The 27,378-nt window shown below is 58.9% G+C and overlaps 1 protein-coding gene across 3 annotated transcripts in view; it reads left to right on the top strand.

Moving 5' to 3' along the window:
- The window catches only part of COL27A1 (collagen type XXVII alpha 1 chain), a 131,318-nt gene that overhangs the window by 87,092 nt on the left and 16,848 nt on the right, over positions 1–27,378 (top strand). For all 3 annotated transcript variants that reach the window (XM_045563547.1, XM_045563546.1, XM_045563548.1), the window contains 14 exons: positions 1,164–1,217; positions 6,337–6,390; positions 6,889–6,933; positions 7,030–7,074; positions 7,366–7,419; positions 8,428–8,481; positions 9,295–9,348; positions 10,593–10,646; positions 12,576–12,629; positions 16,927–17,034; positions 21,822–21,875; positions 21,982–22,089; positions 23,107–23,160; positions 24,051–24,104. In XM_045563547.1, coding sequence (XP_045419503.1) covers positions 1,164–1,217; positions 6,337–6,390; positions 6,889–6,933; positions 7,030–7,074; positions 7,366–7,419; positions 8,428–8,481; positions 9,295–9,348; positions 10,593–10,646; positions 12,576–12,629; positions 16,927–17,034; positions 21,822–21,875; positions 21,982–22,089; positions 23,107–23,160; positions 24,051–24,104 — 846 coding nt within the window. The remainder of the gene's footprint in view (positions 1–1,163; positions 1,218–6,336; positions 6,391–6,888; positions 6,934–7,029; positions 7,075–7,365; positions 7,420–8,427; positions 8,482–9,294; positions 9,349–10,592; positions 10,647–12,575; positions 12,630–16,926; positions 17,035–21,821; positions 21,876–21,981; positions 22,090–23,106; positions 23,161–24,050; positions 24,105–27,378) is intronic.

Genomic DNA, 27,378 nt, shown 5'->3' with positions numbered 1-27,378 from the left:
CATTCTCACTCAGTCTTTGTCTTCTCCACTATCCAGAAGTCAGAGCTGCCTTTTATTGGGCCAAGTTGGGGCCACACCCTGCTTGCTCTCCTGTCCAGGGGTCAGCCTGGGACCTAGCCCCTCACATCGGCCCCTCAGCAGCCGCTGTCAGGGGCTCTGCCGGGTGACAGCAGCTGGGTTTGCACCCGCCAGGCTGTGGGGAGAGAATTGGGAGCAGTAAGAGTTTGTCCTGAGGCTGCAAATGGTATTTGGAGGGGGGACGAGGCTGTCTCTGCCTTGTGACGGGAGCACACACAGTCTGGGGGGCGTGGCAGAGCTGGGAGGGTCCTGACACTGGCAGAGGGCCGTGGCTGGCTGGTGGGTGAAGTCGCAGCGTGGGGCTGTCAGGCTGGGCCTGGAGTCAGAGGGAGAGAAACGAGGATCGGGCAGCTTCCTTCCTCCCCTCCGCCCTCCTCATCACTCATGTGTCCCTCATTCATGCAGCAGATTCCTGAGTACCCGTCGTGCGCCTGTGCCAGGCCAGGCACTGAGAATCCAAAGAACAGAGTCGCCCCGCTGCCTGTCCCTGTCCCTGTCTCTCCCTGCTCCTTCTCACGCGGGGTGGCCGGGCCAGGCCCGCACCCTTCTTGGTGCTGCCACCCTGCTTCCCCACCCGGCCTCCTTCCTCCTGTCCCTCTCCCACCGGCCTCTGCTTCCCGAGCGCACCTCAGGGCTGCGTTCCAGGTTATTCCTCCTCCCGTGCCCTGGGGGAGCACATCTGGGGCTCTGCTGGCCCTCAGGGTGGGGGCTGTGGGGCAGAACTCGGGTCCCCACACTCTCCTCGCTGATGGAGGGGAAAGAGGGAGATGGGAATTTGAAGAGTTTTGGTCAGAGATGCCGTCGTAGCTTCTGGTCGATTTGAGAGAAAGAAGGAGGAAGTAGCTCCTCCGGGGAATTTCCTCCCAACTACCCGGGTTCCCAGGAAAGGGTGAAGCTGAGCCCCGCGTAACCTCGGGCAGGGGCTATGCCCAGGGCTGCGGCCTGGAGGCTGCTTTCCCAGTGGGCCGGGCACCCCGTCCTTCAAGATGGGGGCAGCGGGGCCGGGCTGCTCCTGAGTAGCCTTCAGGCTCTGCCCCCACACTCCCTGAATAGGGGCCTTCTCCCAACTCTTCCTCCTCCCCCAGGGTCCTCCAGGATCTCGAGGCCCACCAGGCATGAGGGGAGCAAAGGGACGTCGGGTAAGTTGGGCCCAGCTCCTGGGGACTGACGCTGGTGGGAGGGGACATGCTTGGAACAGGGCCACCTGCTGGAGACCTCCTCCCAGTCCATGTCCCACTGATGTGTCACTTTTGCAGCACTAGGCAGGGTTCCCGGCTGGCCCTGGTCCTGGCTTGGTGAGGGACCCACCCACACCCGTCTTTCCAGCCCACCTCTGAGCCTTGTCATCCCACGGGCACAGATGGGCTCTCTGGTACCAGTGCTTTGTTCGTTCATTCATTCAACCACCATTTATTTAGCACCTACTATATGCCAGCTGCTGTTGGCGGCTCTGCAGATACCACGGAGAACAGGACAGACACGGCCTGTCTGGCAGACACACGCCGTACAGTACAGGGTCATCCACACGCGGATGGGGAAAGTACGGGCAGCCTGGATTTTAGGAAAGGGCAGTGCTTGAGCTGATGCCAGGTTCCAGGCAGAGGGACTGGCAGGGAAAGCCCTAAGGTGAGAAGGTGTGGCACATTTAGGGATCCCTAGGGTCACCAGAGGGACAGGGAGGAGGGATGGGGCCAAGACTAAGCAGGCACCAAGCGAGTCAGGGCCTCAGAAACTATAGCAATGCTCTAAAGGTAATGGGGAGCCACAGAGGGTTTTAGACAAGGGCTGGCCTGAGCACTGTAGCCAGGGATTGTCACCAGCACTGACTCTGTGTCAGGCACTATCACATGCATGAACCCATTTAATCCTCAACACTTCCCTGTCAGGAGGTGCTATTCTTATTCCCATTTTATAGATGAGGAGAGGGAGGCACAGAGGTTGAGTCACTTGCCTTAAGCTGCACAGCTAGAAAGTAACAGAGCTGGAATTTGAACCCAGGGAATGTAGCTCTTTTGCACGCTGAATTCAGCCTTGTTTCAATCATGCAAGGAGGGTTGATGGGATGGCCTTCTGCGGCCAACTGGTGTGCAGGTGCCAGGCCACGCAGCCTCAGTGTCCAGAGGAAAGATGGGACAGGTGGAGCGGGCAGCCCAGGCCTGACATCCAAGCTCCATACAGGGAATCTGTGATAATTATTCTCCTCTTGGCTGGATTTCAAATGGTTTTAAAAATTCCCCCAGACCAGATGGCCTGAGCAGCCGGCCTGGGAGAGGGGAGATTAAGAGGCATTCCGCTGGCCAGGCAGGGCCGCTCCGGGGCCCGTGTCCTCTGGGTCTCTTCGAGTGGGCCGGGGCAGCCAGCTTCCACCCTGATGCGCGTACTTGACCTCCCGCGCCGGGAAGCCACATTCGCTGGCGGCTGAGCTGCGCCGGCCCAGGCCCCAGCCCTGCCCCAGATGTGAGGCTCCGGCTCCCCGCCGGTCGCTGGGCTCCCCCCAGCCGTCCCCACCACCCTCCCCGGCAGTGGCTCGAAGAATGTATCTCCTGCTTGAGGAAAACCCAGGCTTCCAACCACATCAAAGTCTCCGGGGCCGGGAGAGGAGCACTGGGGAAACGAGCCCCTCGCCCCGCTGGGGTTGGCAGGAATGCAAACCTGTGGGATCAGCCCCCTTGGTCCCCTGCCCACTAGGCCGCCCTTGGCCACCTCTCAGATGGGGTCACTGAGGTGGGGCCCGAGAGGGCACCCACTGAGCCTGCGAAAGAGCTCACTTCTGGGCAAGTGCTAATTCAGTTCCTGGCTTGCCCGGTGCCTTTAGAAAGGCCTCAGTTTCCCCAGATGTGGCGAGGGGAATGGACTTGAGGTCTGCAGGGCCCTGCCTGCCTTCCGCCCGTGTGTGCCCATCCCGCCGTGTGCCGCAGGAAGAACCAGCACTGAGGGTTTGCGGCCGGGGGCAGGGAGGCCCGACGCTCTGCTCTTGGCGGGGCTGCTGGCCAGGGCCTGGGCCCGCCGGCCCCGGTCAGAATAGTGGGGGCTCTGGGGTCAGGCAGGTCTAGAGGCAAGTCTCAGCCGTCCCACTTACCAGCTGTGGCACCTCACACCGGTTTCTTAACCTCTCTGAGCCTTCTTCCCAGGCACTCGGGTGGGTGACTAATTCCTCCATCTGAGGAGGCAGTAAAGATTCTGAGACTGAAGTGCTTCTGGCCAAGACTATTCTGTGAGTTGGGGATAGAGCGTAGCAGCCCTGGCCTCAAATGCCGGCTCTTCTTGGACCTCAGGCAACTGATTTCCCCTCCCTGGGCCTCTGGTTCTTCCTCTGTGAAATGGGTGAACAACAGAACCAGCCTGGTGGGCTGGCTGCGGGGATTCAATCGCTTAACGAGCTCCTCAAACCTGGTGCGCGCCAGCCCGGGCAGCAGCAAGAAGCTGTAATAGCACATGTTCACCCCTCTCCTCTTCTGTCCCTTTTCACAAGAACTGTAGCGGGCCAGATTTCCCATCCTGGGCACAGGCTCCTCCCTGCCAAGCCTGACCCCGCGCCTGGCTGGAGCGCAGCCCCAGCTGTGACTGCAAACATCTTCCTCGGGGAGCAGATACAAGAGAGGAGACATGTGGCTGTGATAGAAGCCCAGGCTGGCCTCCAGCGGGGCGGGGCGGGGCGGGCCTGCCCACGTTCATTGAGGAAGGAGGGGCAGGACTGGGGACCTGAGGGACGAGCCGCAGAGTGGCCAGAGCAAGGGTTGGAGTATGCAGCTGCCCTCGCACCTCCCCTGCCCAGGGGGACTGGGAGGACAGGGAAGCTGGTGGCCTTCTCCCTCCCCAGCCAGGCCAGCTCCTCCCTCAGCTCTCTTGATGCCCCACTGGGATAGCGGGTTCTCCCAGACAATAGGGATTGTAGACATCTGTCCTCTCCAACTCCGTGTCCCAGTGCACAACCTCCCTGGCAGTCTCCTCTGGGCCCTGACTTGCATACCCCCTGTGACAGGGAGCTCACTCCCTTTCTTTTAAACAGTGACAGGTAGTGGCAAAAAAAATTGGCATCAGCTGGCTGACTTTCAAATTCTTCCTCCTGCTCCCCTTACTAGGCGTGTGACCCTAGGCAAGTTCACCTCCACCCCGAGCCCGTGCCTTTATTTGTCGAATGAGGATAATAGCTTTCCCTGTTGCTGCTGTTGCTGCTGTTACTATTATTATTAGACCACATAATCGTTCTCCTGGAAGACTTTGATTCCTAGGACAAACGGCATGCTGTGTGATTCAGGCCAAGCCCCCGACTCCTCTGAGCCTCCATGCCGCTCTCAGAGCTACTCCTGTCTAGGGAGTTTATGCCTCAGCTGGACACAGAGCCAGAGGCCACCTGTCAGGAGAGCTCAGTTGTCCACCCCTCAGCTCAGCCTCTGTCCCAGCTCCTGTGACCTGGACGCCCCACCCCAATCTGGCTCCAGGCCTGTGGCTGTGAAGCGGAGGTGTTAAGTCTAACACGTAGTCTGACAGTGTCCATCTGACCCTGAGACCGAGGGCCAGAGAGGGAAAGGGACTTTCCTGGGGTCACACAGCAAACCAGCCAGGGCTCCAGGGAACAGCCGCCTGACCCCCTGCTCCCAGGACTAGCATGCTAGCCCCGTAATACCCCCTGGAGATGGCTCGTTCTGCTGGAACCTGGCTCGTTCTTCATCAAACCTCATCTGGAATCTGTGTACACGCTCCGCTCCGCTGGTTTGACACCGCTTAACGTGGGCTGCTGTTCTGCGGAGTAGACCGAGTCCAGATTCGCCAAGCCACTCCTCTGTGTCCCTGCCTCTGCGGAGCCCGCAGGCTCCTTTGGCAGAGCCGGGCAGGGCCGGAGCCAGCCTCTCCCGAGCCCTTCCTGCGTGTCAGGGCTGGGCTGCCTGCGTGCGTTAGCTCCTGCCTCGGGGAGGGATTTCCCGCCCCTGTTTCAGAGATGAGAAACTGAGGCTGAGCGAGGAGCAGTTACGCGTCCCCGCACACATTTCCCGAGCAGCGCTGTGCCTGGCGCAGGACCCCACCGTGAGCCCGGGCCTGGCGTTGCTGGGAACACTGACTCCCGGCCGAGCGGCTGGCCTCGGCCAGGCCTCCGCGCCAGGTTTGTTTAATCAGTGGGGGCCCGCTCAGGCTGTGCGAGAAATCCAAGCGCTGGGAACTCCTGGTGGCTGAGAAGTAGGATTTTCACTTTTTCTGGCTCAACTATTAATCGAGAATTTCTTTATTTGATTTTTAAACAATTTTTTTCATTAAGTTTTCTCATTCTTCATCCTCCCCCCCCCAGACACTCCCAGCTCTTTTCGTCTGGGAGCGAATCGCAGGCGGGTCCCCGGGCTCTCAGGCTGGGGTGGGATCACCCTCACAGGACGCTCTTTGTGTCCCCAACATGGGCCTCTTCCGACCCCCTACAGGCAAACCCCGCACTGTTCTCCAGGGGCCTTTGCCAAGAGACCCCATCCCATCTGTGTCTCTGTGGGAATCCCCATGGAGGGGACACTGAGGGACCCTGGACAAGCCACTCCCCTTGGCTGGGCCTCATTGTTCGCATCTGTGCAGTGGGAGGAGGGGCTGGACTCCACCTGCCCCGGGGGCCTCCCAGCAGTCGGGGACCCTGTCTGGGGGGTCAGACCTGAGCCCAGGGCTCTAGTGAACAGCAGCCTGACTCTGCTCCCTTGTCACACCCCTGCCCCGTCCCTGCCCCTCCTCATGCCAGAGCTTCCTCTGGGAGCTGCCAGCTCAGTTGCACATCTGGCTCGAGAGGGGGCTGCTGTACACATCTGGCCATTTGCAGACCCTCCCCAGGTCTTGCTCTGTCACTTTCCATGAAGGTCTGTGGTCCCACCCGTTTCTGCCCCACATGTGCTCTGAGAAGAGCGTGCGGCCACAGAGTCTGAAGAGCTGGCAGTAGGGACTTGGCCATGTGTATCTTGACTCTGGCCCTCAGTCTCCAGGTCTGTGAAATGGGCTAGATTGGTGACCCCCGCCCCCTGGCCCCAAGGTCTCTTTAAACAGGGCCATTCATGCACCGGCCCCATTCTGGAAGGATAGGGCTTCTAGCAGCGTCTACTTGCAGAGCCATCTCAGCAGGCACTGTGCTGGGGTGACCTCTAGCAGGTGGGAGGGTGTGGGAGGTGGGAGGAGGGGGGAGCCCAGGCTGGTGCAGGGAAAGGCCCAGGCTCTGGGCAGCCCCACCCTTCTGGTTCCCAGCCCAAGGGAGACCCCTGCTGTCCAGCGTGCTAGTCCCTTTTCCTATTCCAGGGCCCCCGAGGACCGGACGGACCAGCTGGGGAGCAGGGGTCCAGGGGCCTGAAGGTACCTACCCCCGTGGCCTGCCCTCCCTCCCTCCTCCCACGCTGGGCCCAGAATCCAAGAACCACAGCTCACACTGTCCTCAGCGCCAGGCCCCTTAGGGACACGGGGAGCCCCGGAGAGGCTGCAGGGCACGTTCCCGAACTCAGCCCTGCACTCCTCCTGGGCCCCACTGCAAGCCGAGAGCAAGAGAAAGCAGGAAAGAGAGAGTGAGAAGGAATCGCACGTGTCCTGTGACCCCTTCCCCGGACCCCAAGCCCCACCAGGGCCCCTGGGAGCTGAGACTCTGCCGCTGGCAGCATCAGCAGCAGGGCTCCTCGGTGCCCCGCCCAGCAAGCCCTTCCCCTCGCTGGGCCTCAGTCTTCCCGCCTGCACCATGGGCAGAGGGGGGGCTCCGGGATCTCACAGGTTCCTCTGATCTCCCGTGGAGGGGCGGGTCCCTTCGTGGTGAGGGGTCCCCCCAGCACCCTCTCCCACCTTCACGTGCTCTGCCTCCCACAGGGCCCTTCAGGACCGCAGGGCAGACCGGGCCGGCCTGGACAGCAGGTATGTCGGGCCACGGCCGAGCCGGCCAGCCGCCGGGCCCCTCCCTGCTCCCTGCCCTGTGATTTGTGCCTCTAATGACCCCACATGTGCTTCCAGGGTGTGGCTGGTGAGCGAGGCCACCTGGGCCTGCGTGGCTTCCCTGTAAGTAGCCCCGGTTCTTGGAATTCTCTACGTGGGGCTTTTGGGGGGCAGGTAACAGCCACTGTAACCAAGTTCCCGTCCTTCTGTGGAAATCCCAAAGGTCCCAGCTGCCCACGCCCTGCACCAAAGCCCCTCCAGCATGTCCCCTGCCCCGGGTCTCTGCCTTCCCATCTGTCACCCGGTGGAGGGGGTAGGACCCTAATACCCTACGACAGCTTGCCTGAGGTCAGCAGACAGGAGGGTGCAGAAGGCCATGGTGGGACTAAGGTCACCTTTGCCTTGTCTCTGCAGGGCATCCCGGGTCCCTCGGGCCCCCCAGGCACCAAGGGCCTCCCAGGAGAACCGGTAAGTGCCCTTCCCTCCTTCCCTTTCACCTGGCACCTGCAGGAACAGGCCAGGTGCTCAGACAAGGAGAGCGGTTGGACCGAGACCCCCGGTGGGCCAGGCCGTGGCTGGTGGAGAGAGCACGAGCCGGGGGCTCTGGGTTGCAGTCTGAGCTCACTCGCCCTCCAGCTTGTATCGTAGGAAAACAGGGCGACTGTCTCCACCTTGCCATTCTGTTGTGAAGATGAAATGAGGAGATATATGGAGAGTGCTTAGCGCGGTGAAAGGCAGAAGGAAGGAGGGAGGGAGGGAGGGAAGGTAAGAACAAAGTAACAAGTAATGTGCTGACCTGCAACTGCAGAGTTAAGCGTGGCTGGAGTGGGGACAGCAGGACCTCGGGGAGGCAGGAGGGGCCGTGGAGCGTCCGCTCTTTGTCCCAAGGGCAATGGGGAGCCATTGAAGGCTTGAAGCAGAGGGGGTGATCGGCTTGCCCTTCGGAAGATGCCCCTGGAAGGATGGGTGCGGGGGACCGCGGGGGAGCCCTGGGAGGAGGCGGGAGCGTGGTGCTCCAGGAGGTGGCGAGGAGAGGACAGAGGCTCCCGTCCCCAGGGGGCTGCTGTGTGCCCACATCTTGAGGCCCAGGGAGTTGTCCTTTGGAACAATGGATTGGCTGGCGGTGGGGGTGGGGGTGGAGGTTTCTAGAGGTGGATCGGAGGTGGAAGGGCATTCCAGGCAGGGGGAACAGAGTGAGCAAGGCTCAAGAGCTAGGTTTCTGGGCAGGGAAGGGCCCACCTGGGCTTCAGGTAGAACAGAAGAGTGTGTGTAGCTGGACCAGAGGGGACATGACGGAGGCGAGTGGAGACGGGGAGCTAAAGACCCGGGGACCCTCCGTGGGCTGCAGAGTCCCAGGTTCCGGGGTCCTCTCCCTCCCTCACCCCTTCAGGCTGCATTATAGAGCCTCACACCCCAAAGAGAGTCCAGGCTGGCTGCTCCCAACTGTGTGTGCGTGTCTGTCTGTCTGTCTTCCAGGGCCCCCAGGGACCCCAGGGGCCAATCGGGCCTCCAGGAGAGATGGGACCCAAGGTGAGAGTAAGGGACCCTTGTTCGTCCCCTCATGCCGCATTGGTCCCTCCCAGCCCTTCTCCCATGTGCCATCCTCTGTCCCAGCCCAGGCAGATGGTGGTGAACTGAGTGCTGAGAGATTGAGGGGTGGACGCCCCCGCAGAGAGGGTAGATCCATCCCTGCGCCTTAGGGTGAGGCACTGGGCTCCCAGTCCAGGGACACTGGTGGGACGCAGGGGTGCCAGGATCCTCGTGCGGGATTGGCAGTGTCTCTTTTGGTACCACCGAAAGCAGCAATGCTTCCTGCCCCTGACCTTGCTGGGGCTTCACCCCTGCACAGAGGTCTAACCGTAGATCCAGCCCGTGAGCTTGGAAGGGGCCTCAGACACCCCTGCCTTATCCAGAGGGAAAAACAGCCCCGGGTTTATGCCAGGGCTGCAGCCCTGCTGACGATGACACCTCAGGACCCCTCCCACCCTGGCGTCCCGACTGCAGAGAGAAGAGTAGAATCACTCGGCCCCGAACATAGCATCCGTGGGCTTCCTCCCCCTCGTTATGTGAATCATGAAATTTTCCTCCTCACGCTTGCCAAGGGGCTCCCAATGTGGTAAACCACACTCATGGGGAGGGAGAGGCTGTAGCAGCCTCCGGGTAGCCCTGAGGCTCAGCCAGCCTGGGCCCAGCCCCGTCCCCCAGCCCCTGCTCCCACCTCTGCCTCTCCCCTGCTGTGTGACCTCGGCACATGCCTTGCTCTCTCTGGGCCTCAGTTATCCCCTCACTTACAACCAGGGACCAGTCCTTGCTCTAGGAGAGACCAATGGCATTTTCTTGCAGGGGCCACCGGGTGCAGTGGGAGAACCAGGCCTTCCTGGGGAAGCCGGGATGAAGGTGAGGCGGGATGAAAGAAGAGAAAAATGACTTGTTGAAACCAGCTCCCAGCTGGCGGCCACGTCCTCCCCACGGCAGAGAAACGGGCCTTTCTTGTGCCTGGGATAATGGGTTCTCTGTGCTCGCGGCTGCGGAGCGGGGGCCTGGCCGTGGCCGCAGCAGAGCGCGAGCCGGCCCGGAGCCCCCTGCCCGGCAATGTTTGCTCGGGCACCTGCCCCGGCCTCGCGATACCATCTGCGTTTCGGCACCGGTGCTCCTCATTACCTGCCGAGAAACAGGCGCCCATTGATCCCTGGGCTCTGGGGAGAGTCCCCTCCCTGTTCTGCGGCTGGAAAAGGCCCCTGTTCCTCATGCAGGCCCCAGAGCCGATGAGCGATGCTGGCCGGCCTGGGGACATTGTTGAGGCAGGGCCTGGGACGCCGGCAGAGGGGCTGTGGGACTTGGGGCAGACCACCCCCTTCTGTGCCTGCGTGTCCCTGCCACTCAAGGGGGGACTCGGACCAGGCCTGGCGCGGTCGGACTTGGGCTAGTTCCAGAGTCCTTTCTTGAACACCGGTGAAGGAAAGCACCCCATATGTAAACCTGCTGGAAGAGGGGCTGGGGGTTCAGAGCTCTGCCGCCTCCTTGTGCCCCCAGACACCGGCAGGGAGAAGAGCTTGGAAATCCTTAGATGAGAAGGACACTTTTAGGGTCTTTAAGGGGGCGGGTGACATTTATTCTGGCTCATTTAGGGCTTCTTCCTCGTCTGGGTTTCTCTCCGAGTCTCTCGAGGGAGAGGAAAGGAGGCGGCCGGTCACATAGTGGCCATCCCTGCGTCTGACGCTCCCAGAGCCAAACCAGCCGCGTGTGGGTCCCGAATCTGTCCCTTACTAGCCTCCTGAGAGCGTGGGCTGCTTCCTGCGCCCTCAGTGGCTCCGTCTCTTCATCTCTAAAAGAAGAACACCTTTCCTTGCAGGGTCCTTGTGCAAGTCTATGTGTTAATACTAGCAAGTCCTTAGAACAGCGCCATGTGTCAGTGATGATGATGGTGGTGGTGGTGGTCGTGGTGAAGGTGGTCCTGGAGTGGCAGAGGCCCAGGGCTGGGTCTTATTTGGAACAGGGGCTCCGTTTGGTGTTTGACAAATTCTCTTTGGTCTTTGGGCCCCCTCCCCCACCCAAGTCAGAGCTGATGAAAACAGGAAGGGGTGGGGAGGGCTGGGATTGGCCCTGACCACCCCCGTGGACTTGTGTTTGGCTTCTCCTAGGGTGACCTCGGACCCCTGGGCACCCCTGGGGAGCAGGGCCTCATTGGACAGCGGGTAAGTTGAAGCAAATTCATTCTCCCTGAAAAGCCCCTAGGGTGTTTGGGTGCGGGGGCAGGGGGGTGCGGAGGGGAGGGCCAGAAGGCTTGTACTCACTCTCCCTGAGCCTCGGTTTCCTCAACTGCAAAAATAGACCATGAATCTCTACATCCAGCCTCTATTGATAGACCAGCATTTCCACAATCTAGAGAAAAGACTTTTGTGGTCAAAATATTGGGGACAGGGTTCCCTCTTACACATTAGCACTTTCAAGGCTCTCAGAAGTCCTGCAATCAAGAAATTGATGTCTTTTGGATTAATCCAGGGCTTCTAAACTTACTTGACCTCCAAGTGCTTTCATTGAAAAACACGTTTACCCTCAAAAACCATTCCATGGAAAGTTATCTCCTACTTTTCCAAAAGAAACCCACAAAGCTTGTCTTGCTCTATGAAGCTGTACAAGCCCCTGTGTCCCCCTCTCTGTACTATGTGTCAGTTTATCAGGTCCCTGCATGAAGGGAGCCCCCTGGGGCACTGTGAGGAGGCCGAGCAGCTGTCCTGTGGCACCTGACAGAGCAGGGAGGTGGGGCCCAGGAGGGAGAGGGAATTAGTGTGGGTCTCAGTTCATGGGGCCACCAGGACCCCAACTCACATATGCTCATTTCTCATCTTCCCTTTTTTCCAATGCCTCATACTACCTATGGCCCAAAGGTTACTGAGGCTGCACAAATTGAGTTAAGACCTAAAATGAAACAAGGGCATGGGATGAGAGAGGATGAGCATGGAGCTCGAAGCCCTGAAATGGCAAATCTTGTGTGTCCACAAAGATTGATCAGTAGAGTCTTCTTAGAGGACTGTGTTAAGAAGGATCCTGAGGCTCGATCGAGGTTCAGTAGGAAAGAGAATAATGAGCACTCATCCCATGCCCATGTGTGTCAGGTGCTTTTCTTGAGGCACTGGGACTGCAGCAGCGAGTCACAGGAGGCCTGTCTCTGGAGCTTAAGTTCCAGCAATTGATTAGCGATGTCTGCTGTGGGTACAAGGGTAGCAGAATCTACACACCTGTTACATCTTTGCCATCCCTGCTTCTGATGGGCTCTGAGGGCCCTTCCAGCTCAGATTCTGAATAGCTATGAGTTCTAGAAGCAGAGAGAGAAAGACCCAAACTGAATTTGATGGCCATTAGAGAACTGAGGAGTCCAGGGACATCTCTAGAGCTGGAGGGACAAGCCTGGTTGAGGGTCAAACAGGGGCTCGGGGTTCTTGCTGTCATTTCCAGATTTGTTGGCAAGAAAGTCTAAAGACTGGCTTCACTTTCCTCATCTGAGAAATGGGATTCCACCAAGGGGTTCCATACAAGCTTACTCCGATTTCCGTAATAATATCGCGAATGGCTGCCCATTTGTGGGGTGCTCACACTGTGCCTTCCAGCAACCCTGAAGGAAGTGGTGTCAGCCCCATTTTTCAGATGAAAAAACAGATTCCCATGGGGCTAGGTAGTTTGCTTAGCTAAGTAGTGGTCAAACAGCCAGTGAACGGAAAACCCAGACATGGCATTGGGATCTGTCTGATGTCAAAGCTGTTCTTAACTGCTAGGCCACACTGCCTCTCTGGTCCAGCCGCGCAAACTGGACACGGTGTCCAGGACGGCTCTGTGATAAGCACTTCCTAACTCGTGCCTTCGTGGACCCCCGCCGTGCGTCACCCTGCAGACAGAGCCGTCTGGCCTAGGGCTCTGCGCCCCCTTTCTGGAGAGCTGAGGGCCCCTCAACCCTCCTGCTCCTTCGTTATTTCAGCCCCTGGCTACTGTGCACCTACTGTGTGCCAGGGCCCCACTGCATGGAGATCTGGGGGTCGGGGCCCTGCCTGCTGGGGGCGGTGCAGGGAAAGCACACTGGGTCCCTTCCCCAGTAACGTCACCTTGTCTTTCCCCATCACCCTTTCCAGGGAGAGCCAGGCCTAGAGGGTGACAGTGGCCCTATGGGGCCCGACGGACTGAAGGTAAGTGCCCTGGAAGGGCAGGGTCTGGGGAAGAGGGGTGTTCTGGCAGGTGTTGCCCTCCCGTCCAAGACCTAAGTTTCCTCCTAGAAGCACCGTGTTCCCACAAAGCTCTGGCATCAGACCTCCCGCTCCCGTCAAGAGCAGGGTGGGGGAGGGTCCGCCGTGTCCAGCAGCCGCCCCACCCTGCCCCTGGGCTGCCTGCTCAGCTGGGACTGGTCACTGTCACCTCCTCCCAGTCTTCCTTGCTGCCCTTTTCCTTAAAACATCAGCTTTCCTTGACTAAGCAGGTTCCTGAGCACCCGCTCTATGCCAGGCCCAGGACCCAGGGCTTTGGTATCTATTATCTTCCCCTAAAAGATCAGGAAAATAGTAATCACCCCCAGTGACCTATAGACGAGTCACACATGTGCCAGGTACTATGCTAAGCACTTTATATGTACCACCTTGATCAATGCTACAAGGTCAGTTCTGTCTTTAGATGAGGAAATAGAGATTCAGAGAGGTTAAGCAATTTGTTTGAGGACTCACAGCTAGTAATTGGCACATCCAGGACCCAAGTCTGGCTCCAAAGCCCTGGCTCACTCTGCCACGCCATGTGCCCATTCTAAAGGTGAAAAGACTGAGGCTCATAGGAAGGCAGGGATTTATCCATCCAGAGTCTGTGGCTGTGAGTGGAGGATCTGAAATTCAAACCCTTGGCTCACAGGTCCCAAAGCCTGTTGGACTAACTCAGCCCTGGTGCTTCCCGTAAGTCTCCTGTCAGCTGCAGATTGGGGACCCTAAAGAGGCACCTGGGCTCACCTGAACTGCCACCTACCAGCCCCCCTCCAGCCCAGGCCTGCCCCTGGCCCCCCAGGTGGGCTTTCCCCAGGGCTGGCCTTCCACCCTGTGCAAGTCAGTTCTCCAGCCAGGGTCCTGAGTGCCACTCCTGGGATCCCCCCGTCACCCACCTCCTCTCCTTGTGACCTCAGATAAGCTCCCCCTTCTCTGGGGCAGGGGCTTCTATCTCCCAGGGTGCCTTGGTGACAGGCCCCTGCTGCCTCCTTGTGTTTCCTTGCAAGGGTGAGAGTGCCCCCTGCCTGTCACCTGCTTCCCTTCTCTTGCCCCCAACCCTGCTGCATCCTAGGGCACAGCTGCGTCCTGGCCCGGAAGACCTGGGACGTTTGACGGCCCCTCCGTGCCCCTTGCCGAGTGTCAGCTACACTGTGGCGATGCTGATGAACCTCGTGGCTACAATGCTTTGCACACTTGCCACGTGCTAAGCACCACCCACCTTAAGGGCTTTGCATGAATTAACCCATTTGATCCTTCCAGCAACTCTCCCATGCTATTAACAGCTCCTTTACCATCCACTCTTGACAGTTGAGGAAACTGAGGCACGATGCAGCGGCCTCCTCACCCCACTTCTGGGTGGCCACCTCCTTCCAGGAGTCTCTGCCAGGACGGGACAGGAGGGCGTCCTCCAGGCTGGGTGCCTCAGGCAGACTCTCTTTCTCCACTTTTCCTGCCTCCTTGGCCCGGGCTTCGTCCTCTTTTATTCCCGCCAAAGCCAGTCCTACCGTAGTCCTTGGACCAGAGTAGTCGCTCAGATGCACAGCATCTTCCCTGGTCTTCGTGTGAATCCCGGGAGACACTGTTTACTTTATGGAATCGCCTCATGGTGAAAAATACCTCTCGGGTGTGTCTAGTGTAGCACTTTATAGTTTGTAGAGTACTTTTATGCCCGTATCTCTTTGCTGACAGCCAGCTGGAGGTGGTGGTGACTAATGTTAACCTTTATCCGGCGCTCACGCACCAGACGTATGCTAAGTTACTTATGTGGTTTATCTCTTTCAATCCGCTCAGTAATCCTTTGATCCTTATTTCACAAATGAGGAAACTTGCCCGGGGTCACACAGCTATTGAGTGTTGGCAGCAAGATTTGAACTTAGGCAGCATAACCCCAGGAATGAGGGGGATATTGTCCCCTGAGCAGGGAACTCTGGAAATAAAAGGAGCCAGAACCCGGGTTCTCACCCATGCTCTGCCCCTGACTTACGAGTGGTGTTGGGGAGTCTTTGCCTCTCTCCGGGCCTCAGTTTTCCCATCTATAAATTGAGAGGTTGAGCTAGGCAACTTGCAGGGCTCCTCTGAGCATTGGCAGGGGTCCGAGGATCTCGGGCATCTCCAGCAACCCCCAGGGCCCATTCTCCGTGGGATCCACAAGAATGTCCATCCCACTGGGGTCCAGGTAGTCCCTGGAGCCTGGTGCCATGCAAGGCCCAGGCTAGGGCCCTTCGCTGAAAACCCGCCCAGCCCCCTGGAACAGGCCACCTGCCTCTGAGTTAGGAGAGCAGGTGGCCAGCATCACAAGCCAGAAGTGGAGTCCCAGGGCCAGGAAAGTCCACTAGAGAATCTTCTGGGCCAGCCCCCTGTCTCCATGCCAGGCTGGCTGTGCTTGGAGTCTGAGAATCTCAGTGGGAAGAGACCTCAGAAACCAGCCTGGTGCCCAGATCTGCTCTGCGTGGGCCCACGCCTCAGTCTGGAGTCTCGTTCCCTCATCTGTGCCATCCCTAGACCCTGCTCCATTGGCAAATCCCCCCGACTGAGCTAGAAACTGCCCCAGCAACACGCCCACCCCACCCCACACACAGCCGCCTGCTGCCCCAAGCCTGGGCCCCAGCAGGCCCTGCTTGCAGGGACACACGCCCAGCAGTGGCATCCCAAGCCTCTCCTCTCGGGCAGGCTGAGCCCTGGGTTCCAGCCCCAAGCCCCCTGCACCCTGCCTTCTCTCCTCTGGACGCACACCAGTTTGTCGGCGTCCCTCGTAAAGCATGGTGCCGGGAGACGAAACTGGCAAAGACACTCTGCTGTTCTGAGCCTGCCCCCGCCCTCCCTGCACTGCCCGTCCCTTCCTCGTACCCGGGACTTCATGCCCTCTCCCACGGGCCTCCCTCAACAGTCACAGCCAAGCCACACGCAGACTGGCCCCAGGCCCCGCCGGGGCAGCCCGCCCTGATGGAGACAACCTTGATAGACCCTGCCCTGCAGCCACACCCGCACCGTACCCCTCGCACCTGCTCTGCCCGCAGTGCCCCCACGGTCCCCAGGAACAGGCGAAGGTGACAGGGGTGGGCGAGGCAAGCTTAGAGACACACTGGCTGCTGGTTTTAAAACCCCTTTGCAAAGCCAGCACTTGCAGAGAAGCATAAAAAGCCCGTGCCTTTGGCTCACAAAGCCCATGCCAAGAGCTGCCTTTCCAAGGAAATAACCTCAGATGCCCCAGATCCCTGAAGTCCCAAGAAAGCCTTGGTTACACCCCTGCTAACTGTAAGGAGGTTACCCCTTGGGCTCCCGGGTGTCAGGAACTGACCAGGCGTCTAAGTGCCTGCTCCAAATTCCAGCTCCACTGCTACTAAGTTGTGGGACTTTGGGGCAGATGCCTTAACTTAGCTCTGCCTCAGTTTCCTCATCTGTAAAATGGGACACAAGGAGAACCTACCTTGGAAAGCCTTTATGAGAATGAAGTCAGTTAATACAAGTAAAGGACCCAGGATGTGGTCCAGACATGGTAGGTGCTGTGTCAATGTTGGCTGCCACCGACCCATCAGAGAGAGTGTTCTGCAGCCAATAACAGTGTTAACCACATAGTGCAGGGAGCAACGGGGGGATGTGTTCACCATGGAGCAAACATTAACAACAAAAGGGTGGGAACCTACAGCCCAGTTGGATTCTGCCTTGGAAGTTTAGTTTACTGCTAACTACCTTCATTGCCTTATAACAGTTGCTTCATTGCCTAGAGCCTGGTACCTAGCAATCAAAACTCTTACCTATTATTTTTTATTATTATTATATTATCGTACTGTTCTGTGTGAGCAAAGGTTGAAAATGCAACTCAGAAAAATGGAAAGAGTTGATTCTGAGAAGTAGAATTGGGTGAATTGTTTTTTTCTTGATAAAAACTTGTTTGAGCTTATTAAGACTCTTGTTCTGCCAATGTGTCCACGTGGGGGAGAAATTGTCCTTGTCGCCCAAACCCCACCCCTTCCAGGGAAGTCCGTGGGGTGGGTGTGGTCAGGACCTGGCTTCTCTCCGAGCCACTCTGCCCGCCCTGGCCCGGCCCCGGCAGGGACACATGGAAACGGCGTGTCCACCAGGCCGTGCCAGCCCCGACCCTTTGGCAGCTCAGGGAACTGTCAGGATCCAGGGGCCGGTTGGCTGTGGGCACCCAAGTGGCGCCCTGCACTGGGGGCCTCTGATGGGCTTGTGACTGATTAATTCTCTCTCTCTCTCTTCTCCTCATGCCCTCCCACCCCAGGGGGACAGGGGTGACCCAGGGCCTGACGGCGAACACGGCGAGAAAGGCCAGGAAGGGCTGGCGGGCGAGGATGGCCCCCCCGGGCCCCCTGGTGTCACCGGTGTCCGGGTGAGTGTGCGGGCTGCGTGCCGGCACCTGGGGTTCTGGGGTGCGCGGAATGTTCTTGCCCGTGCAGGTGGCTGCGCGGGAGGTTCTTTTGGCAGCAGCCACCGAAGGGGTCTTCTGCTCTGGTCCTTCCTCCACCTGGGAGGTTGCCAGAGAACCCACCTGAACACAGCCCTCCGCTGCTTAACCCTCACGGCTCCTCGGGACGACGTCTCTTCCCCATTAGCCTCGGTGCCCTGCCCTGCACAGACCTGGCCCCTGTCCACCTCACCCCGTCCAAGCCCCACATCCGGCCACACTGAACTTTCTTCAGTTCCTTGGACAAACTGTGGCTCGCACCCCCGGGCCTTTGCACGTGCTCTGTTGCAGACACACTGCCTTCCTCACTCCCCTGCCACTGCCTAACTCCTGTCTGGCCTTCAGCCATCATCACTGACATCACCTCTTCCACAAAGCCGTCCCTGATGGCTGGACCATGAGCCTCCAGGGCTACGCATAGCTCCCAGTGTATATCTTGGCCCCACGAAGGCCAAGACCTTGTCTGGTTTACGTTTATGTCTTTAGCATACAACCCAGTGCCTGGCAGACAGGACATGACCTAACTTTGTTCGTCGACTGAAAAGACAGAGAAGCTCTGCTCTTCCACCCTAGCAGAAATTGATTTAGTTCACAAGCGTTCATGAGCGTCTTCCCTGGGCCAGGTCCCCTGAGACTGAAGAGGTGAATCACAAAGTATCCCTGCCCTTGAGGGACATAAAACGAGTAGAGAATGGAAGAGAAATGTCCTGTTTCAATGTATAGAGACAACTTGCCCAGGGCTTTCCAGAATGTTTCCTCTTTGATACTGATAGCCACCCCTGAGGCCTTAGAAAATCAGAAAGATAGAGGAACTTACCCAGGCTCACAGTTAGGGGCAGAGCTGGGATTTGAACTTGGCCTGCTTGCCTGTACACCTACCGCTTGGAATCCGGGGCTTGGGGGTAGGGCTGGGAGGGTGAGGCTGGGAGGCAGATAGAAACCTGATTTTAGACCGATGCCTTGGAACCTGACTTTGGAGGTCGGCTTGCACAGCCGAGCAGTGTGTGTGTGACCCGGGGGCGCCGGGCTAGTCCAGCTGAACTGCTTGGGACCAGTGAAGATTGGGTGGGCTTGCCAACAGCCCGCCCAGATGTACAGCCTGCTGCCATCCAGCCAGGTGGTGGGGACCTGGGCCTCCGATGCCAGCTCGTCCCCCCGGGCTGCACTCTGCACTCTTCACCCCCCAGGCAGAGCGGTTGGTGCCGTTACCTGGGCACAGCAGCCCAATTTTCTTCCGGCCTGTCCTTGACATTCTTTTCCTTCCCCGAGCATGTATATGACTAACCTCTGACAGATCCAAATTAGTCTTCAGCGAACTATGGTTGTGGGAAAATATTTGTTTCCTAAAAATAGTGCTGAAGTGCTAATTCCCCCTAGCAGCTGCCCCAGAAGGAGCTCACAGCAACTAGAGAAGGCGAGGGAGGCGCTGTACGCCGTGCCGTGCCGGGAGGCTTCCCCGGCCTTGGCTCAGCGGAGGGGACACAGGCGGGGGATTCAGCAGGCGGGGCGCAAGCCTGATTCTCCCTCCGTAACTTGCTCTGTGACCTTTCTCCCGCCCCTCGCCCTCTCTGGTCTTGCCCTTGGTATGACGCAGGATTTGGGAGGAGCGTGTGCTAAGATCACTTTGAGTTCCAGTGTTCCAGGGACCCTTTTTGAGTGAGTTTTAAATATCCCAACTGTGGAATGAACAGCAACGTGCAGCAGAAATGGCCTTGGAACCAGAGTCTAAAGTTTGAACCTGAGTTTCTGGCTTGAGCAGCCTGTTCTCTGTGTGACTTTGGGCAAGTCACTGTCCCTCTCTGAGCCTTGGTTTTCTCGTCTATAGAGTAAGTGAAACTTTGGATAGGAAAACATGTTATAAAATGTACCAGAAACATAAAAGTTTGTCTTTATAAATTTGGAGGAGAAAGTGGCTAGATGCTGGTAGTGGTGGTGATTAACTATGGTGATGATGATGGTGACAGTGGTGACGATGACGATGGTGGTGATAACCGTGGCGCTGGTGGTGGTAGCAGTGGCTGTGGCAGTGGCCGTGGTGACAGTGGGGGTGTTACTGGTGGTGGTAGCAGCGTTAACATCAGTATTTTGCCGTCACTCCCAACCCTCCTGTGCCGGGACTGGAGAGAGAGTCCGCGGGGCCAGAGTGCGTGTGTCGGGGTCACAGGGGCAGTGAGGGGCCTGTGTTTGAGTCTCTTTGGCATCAGGGCTCCAGAACAAATACCTCCCACTCTGTGGCCTGGAAGCAGTCGAATATTTAAAAATAGAATTTTACGAGCCATCGGGGCCTGTCTAGAAATGCATCTCTGTGGACGGGGCCCGGCGAAAGTCTTCATTCCGACCCCACAGCCTCTGCCCCTGGGTGCTCCAGCCCTGGCTCAGGGCTGCCCCCCAGGGGGGCTGCGCTCAGCTGCAGAGGGCCCTGTCCCGGACCAGACCCCGTCCCCTGTCTCCTCGACCTGCACCAGATGCCTTGGTGCTGACTCATCTCCCCTGTGACAGGGGATTGTCAGCCATTGCAGTCACCTCTGCGCTGGCGGATCCCCCAGCCGCCGTCTCCTGAGTTCACCATCGCCCGACCAGGACCAGCCAGGGCCAGGGGCTGCCCCAGACACCAGGGACCACGTCTCACCTCCAACCTGGCTGGGAGGCCCGCGGGCAGCCTTCCTCTCCCTGAGCCTCAGTGTCTTTAGCTCTAAAATGGGATCAGTAATCCCTTCCTCCCAAGACTGCTGCGAGCTGAATGAAAACTTACACAGTTTGCAAGCCCAGCGCCTGGCCCCTGGCTAAGGCTGTGAGGGTGGTTAGTGTTTCACCACGGGAGGAGCAAGAGACCTTGATGCTGCCCAGCGCTGTCCAAGAACAACAGCGTACAAACCACATGGATCATTTTAAATTTTCTAGTAGACACATTTTAAAAAGGTAAATAGAAATAGGAGAAATTAATTTTAATAACAGTTTATTTAGCCCAACATATCCAAAATATTATCATTTCAACATGGAATCAATATAAAAAATCATTTATGGGATATTTTGCATTTTCTCTTTTGCACTAAATCTTTGAAATCTGATGTGCAGGTGACGCCCGCAGCGTATCTCAATTCAGATGTAAATTTTTATTGGAAATATTTCATCTGTATTTAGATTTCAGAAAATTCACTGTTGAAAAGGTGGATTCATATACCCAAGTTGTTCCAAACATACTTGAAAATTTTTCAGTAACGGAATTGGGTATCAGCTTTTAAATTTCATTTTAAAAGTATTTAAAGCTAAATATGATAAAATTAAGAATTCAGTTCCTCAGTCACAGCAGCCGTATGTGGCCAGAGGCTGCAATCAAAGCCAGTCTCCCCATGATTTCCATACACCGCCCACCCATGGCTATCCTGCAGAACAGCTGCAGAAATCTGCAGACGGGAATCAAGTCCCTCTGGGTTGGTCCAGGTGTTTCCTTGTTCCTCTAGGACCTCCTCTTCCTGCCCTTCTTTCATCACAATTAGTCAGTGCATCCGCTTAAAGTGCAACACCTGTTCCAAGATGGGACCATCACCTCCCTCATTCTACAACTTATGCCTCTGTTAATGCAGCCAGAGGGATTGCATCACACCGGCTCTTTAGTGCTTGCCAAGAGCAAAGATGTTCTTTCCAGCTTCCTTGAGGCCAGCAGTCAGGAAGTCCCCTCCAGGCCAGAAACACTGCCGGCCCTACCCGCTACATCCCGACTTAGTGTGGCCCAGGGCTCACACTCTCTCTTCTGTGTCTGTTTCTTAGCTCCCACATGTACACTTACACACACTCACCCCCGCTGAGCAGTTTCCCTGACAACTGTGGAGACAAAGCCGGACCTGGGGCAGGGCAGCATTTGGAATGCCCTGTCGGGAAGGGGCAGAGTGGCCTGCTAGGGGCAATGGCCTAGAGACCCCAGGGAGGGCGAGGGAGGGTGGCTGACCTTCCCAGTACAATGCCCGATGTGGGGAGACCCCTCCAGTGCAGTCCCTGAGAGAGGAGGGCCGTGTCAGCAGGGCTTGGCTTTAGGATTGTACGGAGGTGATGCACAACGTATCAGAGATGGGGGACCTGGAAAACCTCTCCTGCTACCTTGTGCCGCCCGTGGGGACCCTGGCAGGGGTGGCAGGAGGCGCAAAGGGCCCTGGGCATGGAACCAGACAGAGCTGGGATTGAGTCAGGGCCCTGCCAGGGAGCAGCTGCGGGGACCCTGGGCAAGTCACTTCGGCTTTGGGAACTTGGCTGCCCCAGTCTGTGGAAGGGGGTCTTGGGGCCTAACGTTTGGGGTCCTAGGGAGCGTGGAACAGTGCGAGACGCTAGAGAGAGTTCAGTGCAGAGAGCTGCTCCCACTAGGATGCACCTGGACGCCTGACAGTAACCATGACAACAGCGACACCAGCAATAGATACCTACGGTTACAGAAGCCACATCTGACATAAAGCCGGGCACTTCCTATGGGCCAGGCACCATTGTCAGCATGTTCCCGTGTCGCCAGGTTGAATCCTAAGTGCTGTGAGGCAATGGACACGGTCCCCACTCCACACAGAGGGCACTGAGCCCAGAAGGTTAGGCCAGGGTCAAGGTCACACAGGCACCGAGTGGCAGGATCGGTCGTGAACCAGGCTGTCTGCCTCTGGAGCTAACGGTCTAACCACCTCCCGGATCTGCATTTGTCATCTTTCTCGTGCTCTTCCCTCCTGTCCCTGCAGGGGCCTGAAGGCAAGTCAGGGAAGCAAGGCGAGAAGGGCCGGACTGGAGCCAAGGTAGGTCCCCTCCTGCCCCGAGGGGCCAAGTCCTCCCTCCCCCTGTCCCCCACGCCCAGTGGCTGCTGCTGGGACCCGCTGACAGCTTGTCTCTCTCCTGCTGCAGGGTGCCAAGGGCTACCAAGGACAGCTGGGGGAGATGGGCACCCCTGGAGACCCTGGACCCCCTGGCACCCCAGGCCCTAAAGGGTCCCGGGGCAGCCTGGGACCAACGGTGAGGACTCTCTGGCTGGGGCGGGGGAGTCAGGCGTGGAATAGAGGGGACCGAGGGCAGAAAAGGAGGCACCAGGTCCCTCTGCACTGGTGTCACCCACCCCTACTAGTGGCTGGACATCTGGGTGTTCGTTGTCACATGAATCACGGATCCCTTTAGGAACCCCTGGAAAGCTACAGTTCCCCCCACCCCAAAAAGTATACATAACACAAAGTATTTCTTACAATTTAAAGGGGTGTGTGGGTTTCCTGAAGCCCCTGTGGACCCAGATTAATAAGCCCTGCTGTATTGGGGTGGGGACAGGGGACCAGACTCTTGGGGGTTTTCTCACCAGAAATAGATTCCCGAGGATCAGGGCAATGCCACTGTGGGTGCCGGGATGACCTTGAGGGTCTCCCAGGGCGCTGCAGGGCCGCCCTGAAGGCAGGGCTGGAAAGGTTTGACACCTGCAGGGAGGTGAAGACCCCAAGGGGAAGCAGGGGAGGGGACAGAGGAGGGTGATGTGGCACCTCCGAGCTGGCTGTATGTGGCAACGAGCACCGTGCTGGCCCGTGGCATTTACCACTTTCCGTGGTTAAATGCTGCTCTGTGGCTGACACCAAGCTGCCCACACGGCGTCACTGTTTGCGGAGCCAGGGGGAGACACTCGGTGACACTCCATAGATAGTAGGAAAATGATTAGGAAGAGATATGTTTTGAATGTTATCTTTGTTTTTAATAAAATCAATTTAACTGTAAGTCTGTAAATGTTAATTTTTAATGACGGCTGTGTTTAACTGGCTTGTAAAAGTGCTGAAAATTTAGCAATCAGCTGTCTTGAAGCTCTGGAGCCTGGAGGGGCGAGGCGGGGATAGGGGTGGGGGACTCCAGGGTGACCGCCTGCTTTCCGCCTTGGTTCTGGGCAGCGTGGACGTGTCAGGCTGCTGGCCGAGCAGGGCTGGCGCCTGCGGAGAGACTGCAGGTGTCCCCGCCATGACAGCCACGCTCCATACCAACTAGTGTCTCCTCCTCTTGCAGGGTGCTCCGGGACGGATGGGGGCCCAAGGAGAACCGGGACTGCCTGGTTACGATGTAAGCGGATGCCGCCTCAAAGCCATCTTGCCTCCCCTACCCCAACTCTGCCCTGCAGGCCTGGACCCAGGCCCCCCTCCCAGCTGAGGGCCGGCCCCTGGGCCACTGAAGATGTGGGGTCTCACCTGCCCCAGGGAGCCCCTGGGCCCATAGTGGAGGTGGCCGGGGCGGCCAGAGCGGGATCAGCCACCCCCGACCCTCCTGAGCGCTCCTGCAGGGCCGGGGGCTCACGTGCCTCCTGGGGCCCCACGGTGCTCTCTGCAAGGGAATGGCCGCAGCTCATGTTTGCATCTAAGCTGGCAGCTCCGTAGAGGTGACAGGGCCAAACCCCAGTCACACCTCTGGGGAGGCCAGGGCTCAGAGAGGGATGGGATTTCTCAGAAAGGGAAACCGAGGCTCAGGAGGCCTGACAGCTTGTTAAGTCTGGAGACAGGGTCCTGGCCCTGGTCTTCAGGGCTCTAGACCCAGTGTCTGAAGGAGATGCAGCAGGGAGGGAGGCCGGGGGAGGAAAACAGAGCGGGGCAAAGAAGACCTGGAGACAGGGGTGCTGGTGCCGCGGGAGGTGTCTGCACCTGCAGTCCTGGCCCCAGCCTGGGGCGGTCTGTCACAGCAGGCATTCTGCCCCTGCTCCCGTCCCTGCTCTGAGGACAAAGCTGGCTCTCCCCAGCTCTCCTCCGTGTCTGCTCCAGGGCGGGGCAATCAGAGCCTCAACCATGGAAACGACAACACCCCTGAGGGGCCCAGAGAGGCACAGGACTTGCTCAGAGCCACACAGCAAGTTGGGGCAGAGCTGTGACCCAATTTTGCAGCCCAGCGTCCCCATATCTGAGTCCCCATCCTTTATCCCACTTGAGCCCTCACTCCCTCACTTCTCTCTTGTGTTCCTGCAGGGACACAAAGGCATCGTGGGACCCCTTGGACCTCCTGGACCGAAAGGCGAAAAGGTGGGTGTTTGGTCCGGGGGAGCAGCTGTGCCCAGTGTCCTGGGCTGAGGTCAGCTCCGGGCCAGCAGGCACGAGCCCGCGGGCTGCCTGTGGCTGGGGAAGCCGTGGCTCACCCCTGCTCACACCGCGGCCGGCCGGGGCAGCCCCCGAGGCCAGTGTCACCGCTGCCATGCTCAGCAGGCAGGAGCCATTGGATCCACGTTCCACACCACGTGTGGGGTGCTGGCTCCGTGCCCCGCACCGGAACAACAGTCCCTGTCCCCGTGGGGCTTACAGTCGAGAAGGGGAGATGGACGTCGTCGCGCAGTGACTAGCACCATAATTCCATCATCTACGTGCGCACGGAACGAGGTCCCCAGCGAGAGTGAGGAGAGACTGCTGGGCGGGGCGAGGGCTTGGCTAGGACGGAGAGCGAGGAGCCCCGAAGGTCAGGGCCAAGGAAGTCACCACCGGGGCTGAGGGGCAGGCGTGTCCCTCCCCCACCCCTGTGGCTCCAGATTCCGTAGAGGGGACTTGCTAGAAGGAGCCTCAGTGACCATTGGACCCTGCCCCACCGTGCAGGTGGGGACAGGGAGGGCCAGAAGTTCCAAGGCGTCTGCCTTGGGTCTCATTCCAAGGCAGCGCCAAGCTCCCGAGTGTCTGAGTCCTGCATTAGCGGCTACGAGTCCCCCCCCAACCCCCCTCCTCCTCCCCTCCCCCACTGCCCGGCTGGAGCCTCTGAGCCGGCAGGCGGCCACCCCACGGCCACCCCACGGCCACCCCACCGGCCACCCCACCGCTGCTGCTGTCTCTTGCCCCTCCCCCAGCCCTCCTTTCTTTTGCTGAGTCAACTTCCCACTAACCAAACCTCGCGGTCAGTGAATCACACCCGCCTGGCTTGCTGTCCAGCCGGCCCCTTCCTCCTGCCTGGAGGAGCATGGATCTGCCATCAGAGTGGCCACGGGTTCCAGCACATTCCGCAGGAAGCTGCAGACGGTGCCACTCGGTACCCGGAGCCCCTCCTGGACCCTCATCGTCTGCCAGGGCTGGCACAGGAGGGGTTAACAAGGACCCTGAAACAAGGAGGAGGCCAGTGGGCTCGGGGCCATCTACGTACGGCACTAGCAGCAGTCCCTGTGGCTGCCGAGAGTGGAGCCCTGGCCCCAAATCTGCCCTAAGTCCTCGGGGGCCTCAGTGGATCCCCAGGGTTCCCTGAGCCTCAATTGCCTCGTCTAAGTGGTGGGGATCTTAACAGGGCTGGGGGGGACACCACATACACGCCAGGCAGATACATTTTCTGATTTACAAAGTGTCATTACACTGGTTGGTTCCTCCGGCTCTCCAGGTGTGTACGGAGGACACTGTGTGCTCCGGGCCCGAGCTCGGGGCTGGGATTGTGCTCTAAAGGGCTCAGAAATAGAAACAGTCTCACGAACCAACAGCCAAGCGCACGCTGAACGGGAAGAGAGAGCAGGGTCCCGGGAGGACCCCCTGGAGCACACGGCCCTGTGCAAAGCTACCCCATATCCTCCTACAACCCCTCGTAGAGGTGTCATTGTTCTGCATGACACGTGGGGAAACTGAGTCTCCACGGTGCTCAGTGAAGCTCAGGATCAGGAGGTGGAGGTGGCAGGGCCGGGATCCTTCTGTCTGACGCCAGGCCCTGCCCCCCTAACCAAGCGCAGGCCCGAGATGAGGCACCAACACGCTGTTGAACCTGAACGCCCCCGTGGGGCGCGTGTCTACAGAGCTGGGGGGCCAGAGGGACGGGACGAGACTGGGGATAGGGTGGGTGGGGAGAGTGCTTCACCAGCTTTCTGGTGCTAAAAACGCACCCCTAAACTTCATCACAATGTGGGGACCAACACAGCTGGCTTTTGGCCCAGACCACCCCTCGATTCCTGAGTGGCCTTGGCTGAGACCCTCCCTTCCCCAGCCCTCAGTTTCCCCATCTTTATAGCATGGGCAACACTCCCACAGCGTAGGGCTGCTGTGTGGGTTCTGGGCAACTGTATGAAACAAAGCCCGGGACGTGCCTGGCAGAGCACGCTAGGGAAACACGGGCCCCTCCGCGGTGGACCGGGCGCTGGGTCAGAGACCCGTACAGAGGGGGCAGGGAGGACAGGGAATCCTGCTCCCTGGGCCACCCCAGTACACCTGGCTCTAGGCCCCAGGCCAAGCCCCGCCTGCCTTCGGCCTCCGCCTGGAGGCCCCGGGCCAAGGTGTTAGAGCCACCAGCCCTCAGAGCTGACCGGCCAGGGATGGCCCGTGCTCCGGCCCCAGGGACACTTTCCCTCTCTCCTGCCTCTTGGGGCTCCCCTTTGAGCCCTGTAGACAACAGGGGGCCTCAGGAGTGTCCTGGCTTGAGCCCCCTGCCCAGAAGGGGCCCCAGGGGAGGGGACACCAGTTTTCTGGGCTGGAGTCTTCTGAACCCTGTGGTTCTGTCATTTGCTGCTCAGCTTACACCGTCCCTGTAGTTGGCAAGTGGCATCTGTCTAGCCACCTTGACGGCCACCTCCTGACCTCCTGGTGGCCATGGCCAGCTCAAAACTCTGCTCTCCCCCCATCTGTCTCTGGCCACATGCCTGTGACACATCCTCACCGCTGTCATTGTCATCAGCTACAGCGATTTTAGTGGCCACCTACTGAGCCCTGCTGTGTGGGCAGCATCGAGCCACACGCACAGCAGAGTCCTCAGCACAGCCGGGAAGGCGCCCCAGCCTCACTCTGCACGCAGGAAACCGTCTCGTGGATGAGCCCCCCAAGCTGGCTGGCTGCCGAGTGCCACCGGGGGCTTCTGGGGCGGGGTGGGGGGTTCATCCTAAATCTGGCTCTTTGGCCACTTCCCCCCGGCAAGGACCATGAGGGTGAGTAACGCTGAGCAGGTCACTCGCCCCTCGTGCCTCCATGTCCTCATCTGTAAAATGGGATGATGCTGTGAGGATGCCCACGTGTGCCCATGTGTGGCAGCTGTTGGAGTTACTGGTGCTCCCTGCCAGGCCGTGCGATCCTCACCACCCCCCCTGAACCCCCAGCTGAGCAGAGGAGCTCAGAGGCAGGAAGGGGCGTGGTGAAGGTCTGAAGGTTCAGCAGCTGGTCCCTTGCCAAGCCCGCGTGTGTGCCCGGCCCCGGGCTGCCCGGCTCTGCGCAGGCTCTCTCAGCTCCAGGGGCAGCTGCGGGGGCCCAGGGGGTGGAGGGCACAGAGCTCCCTCCTGTGTTCCGCAGTCCTGGCTCCGCACCACACCTGGGTCTGGCTCAGACATGCCCACCCTTCCCCCTCCGGCCTCAGTCTCCC

This window comes from Lemur catta, chromosome 10 (assembly GCF_020740605.2).
Source record: "Lemur catta isolate mLemCat1 chromosome 10, mLemCat1.pri, whole genome shotgun sequence".
NCBI lineage: Eukaryota > Metazoa > Chordata > Mammalia > Primates > Lemuridae > Lemur > Lemur catta.
Note: the sequence above shows the minus strand (reverse complement) of the source record. Positions and strands in the feature narration are given on the sequence as shown.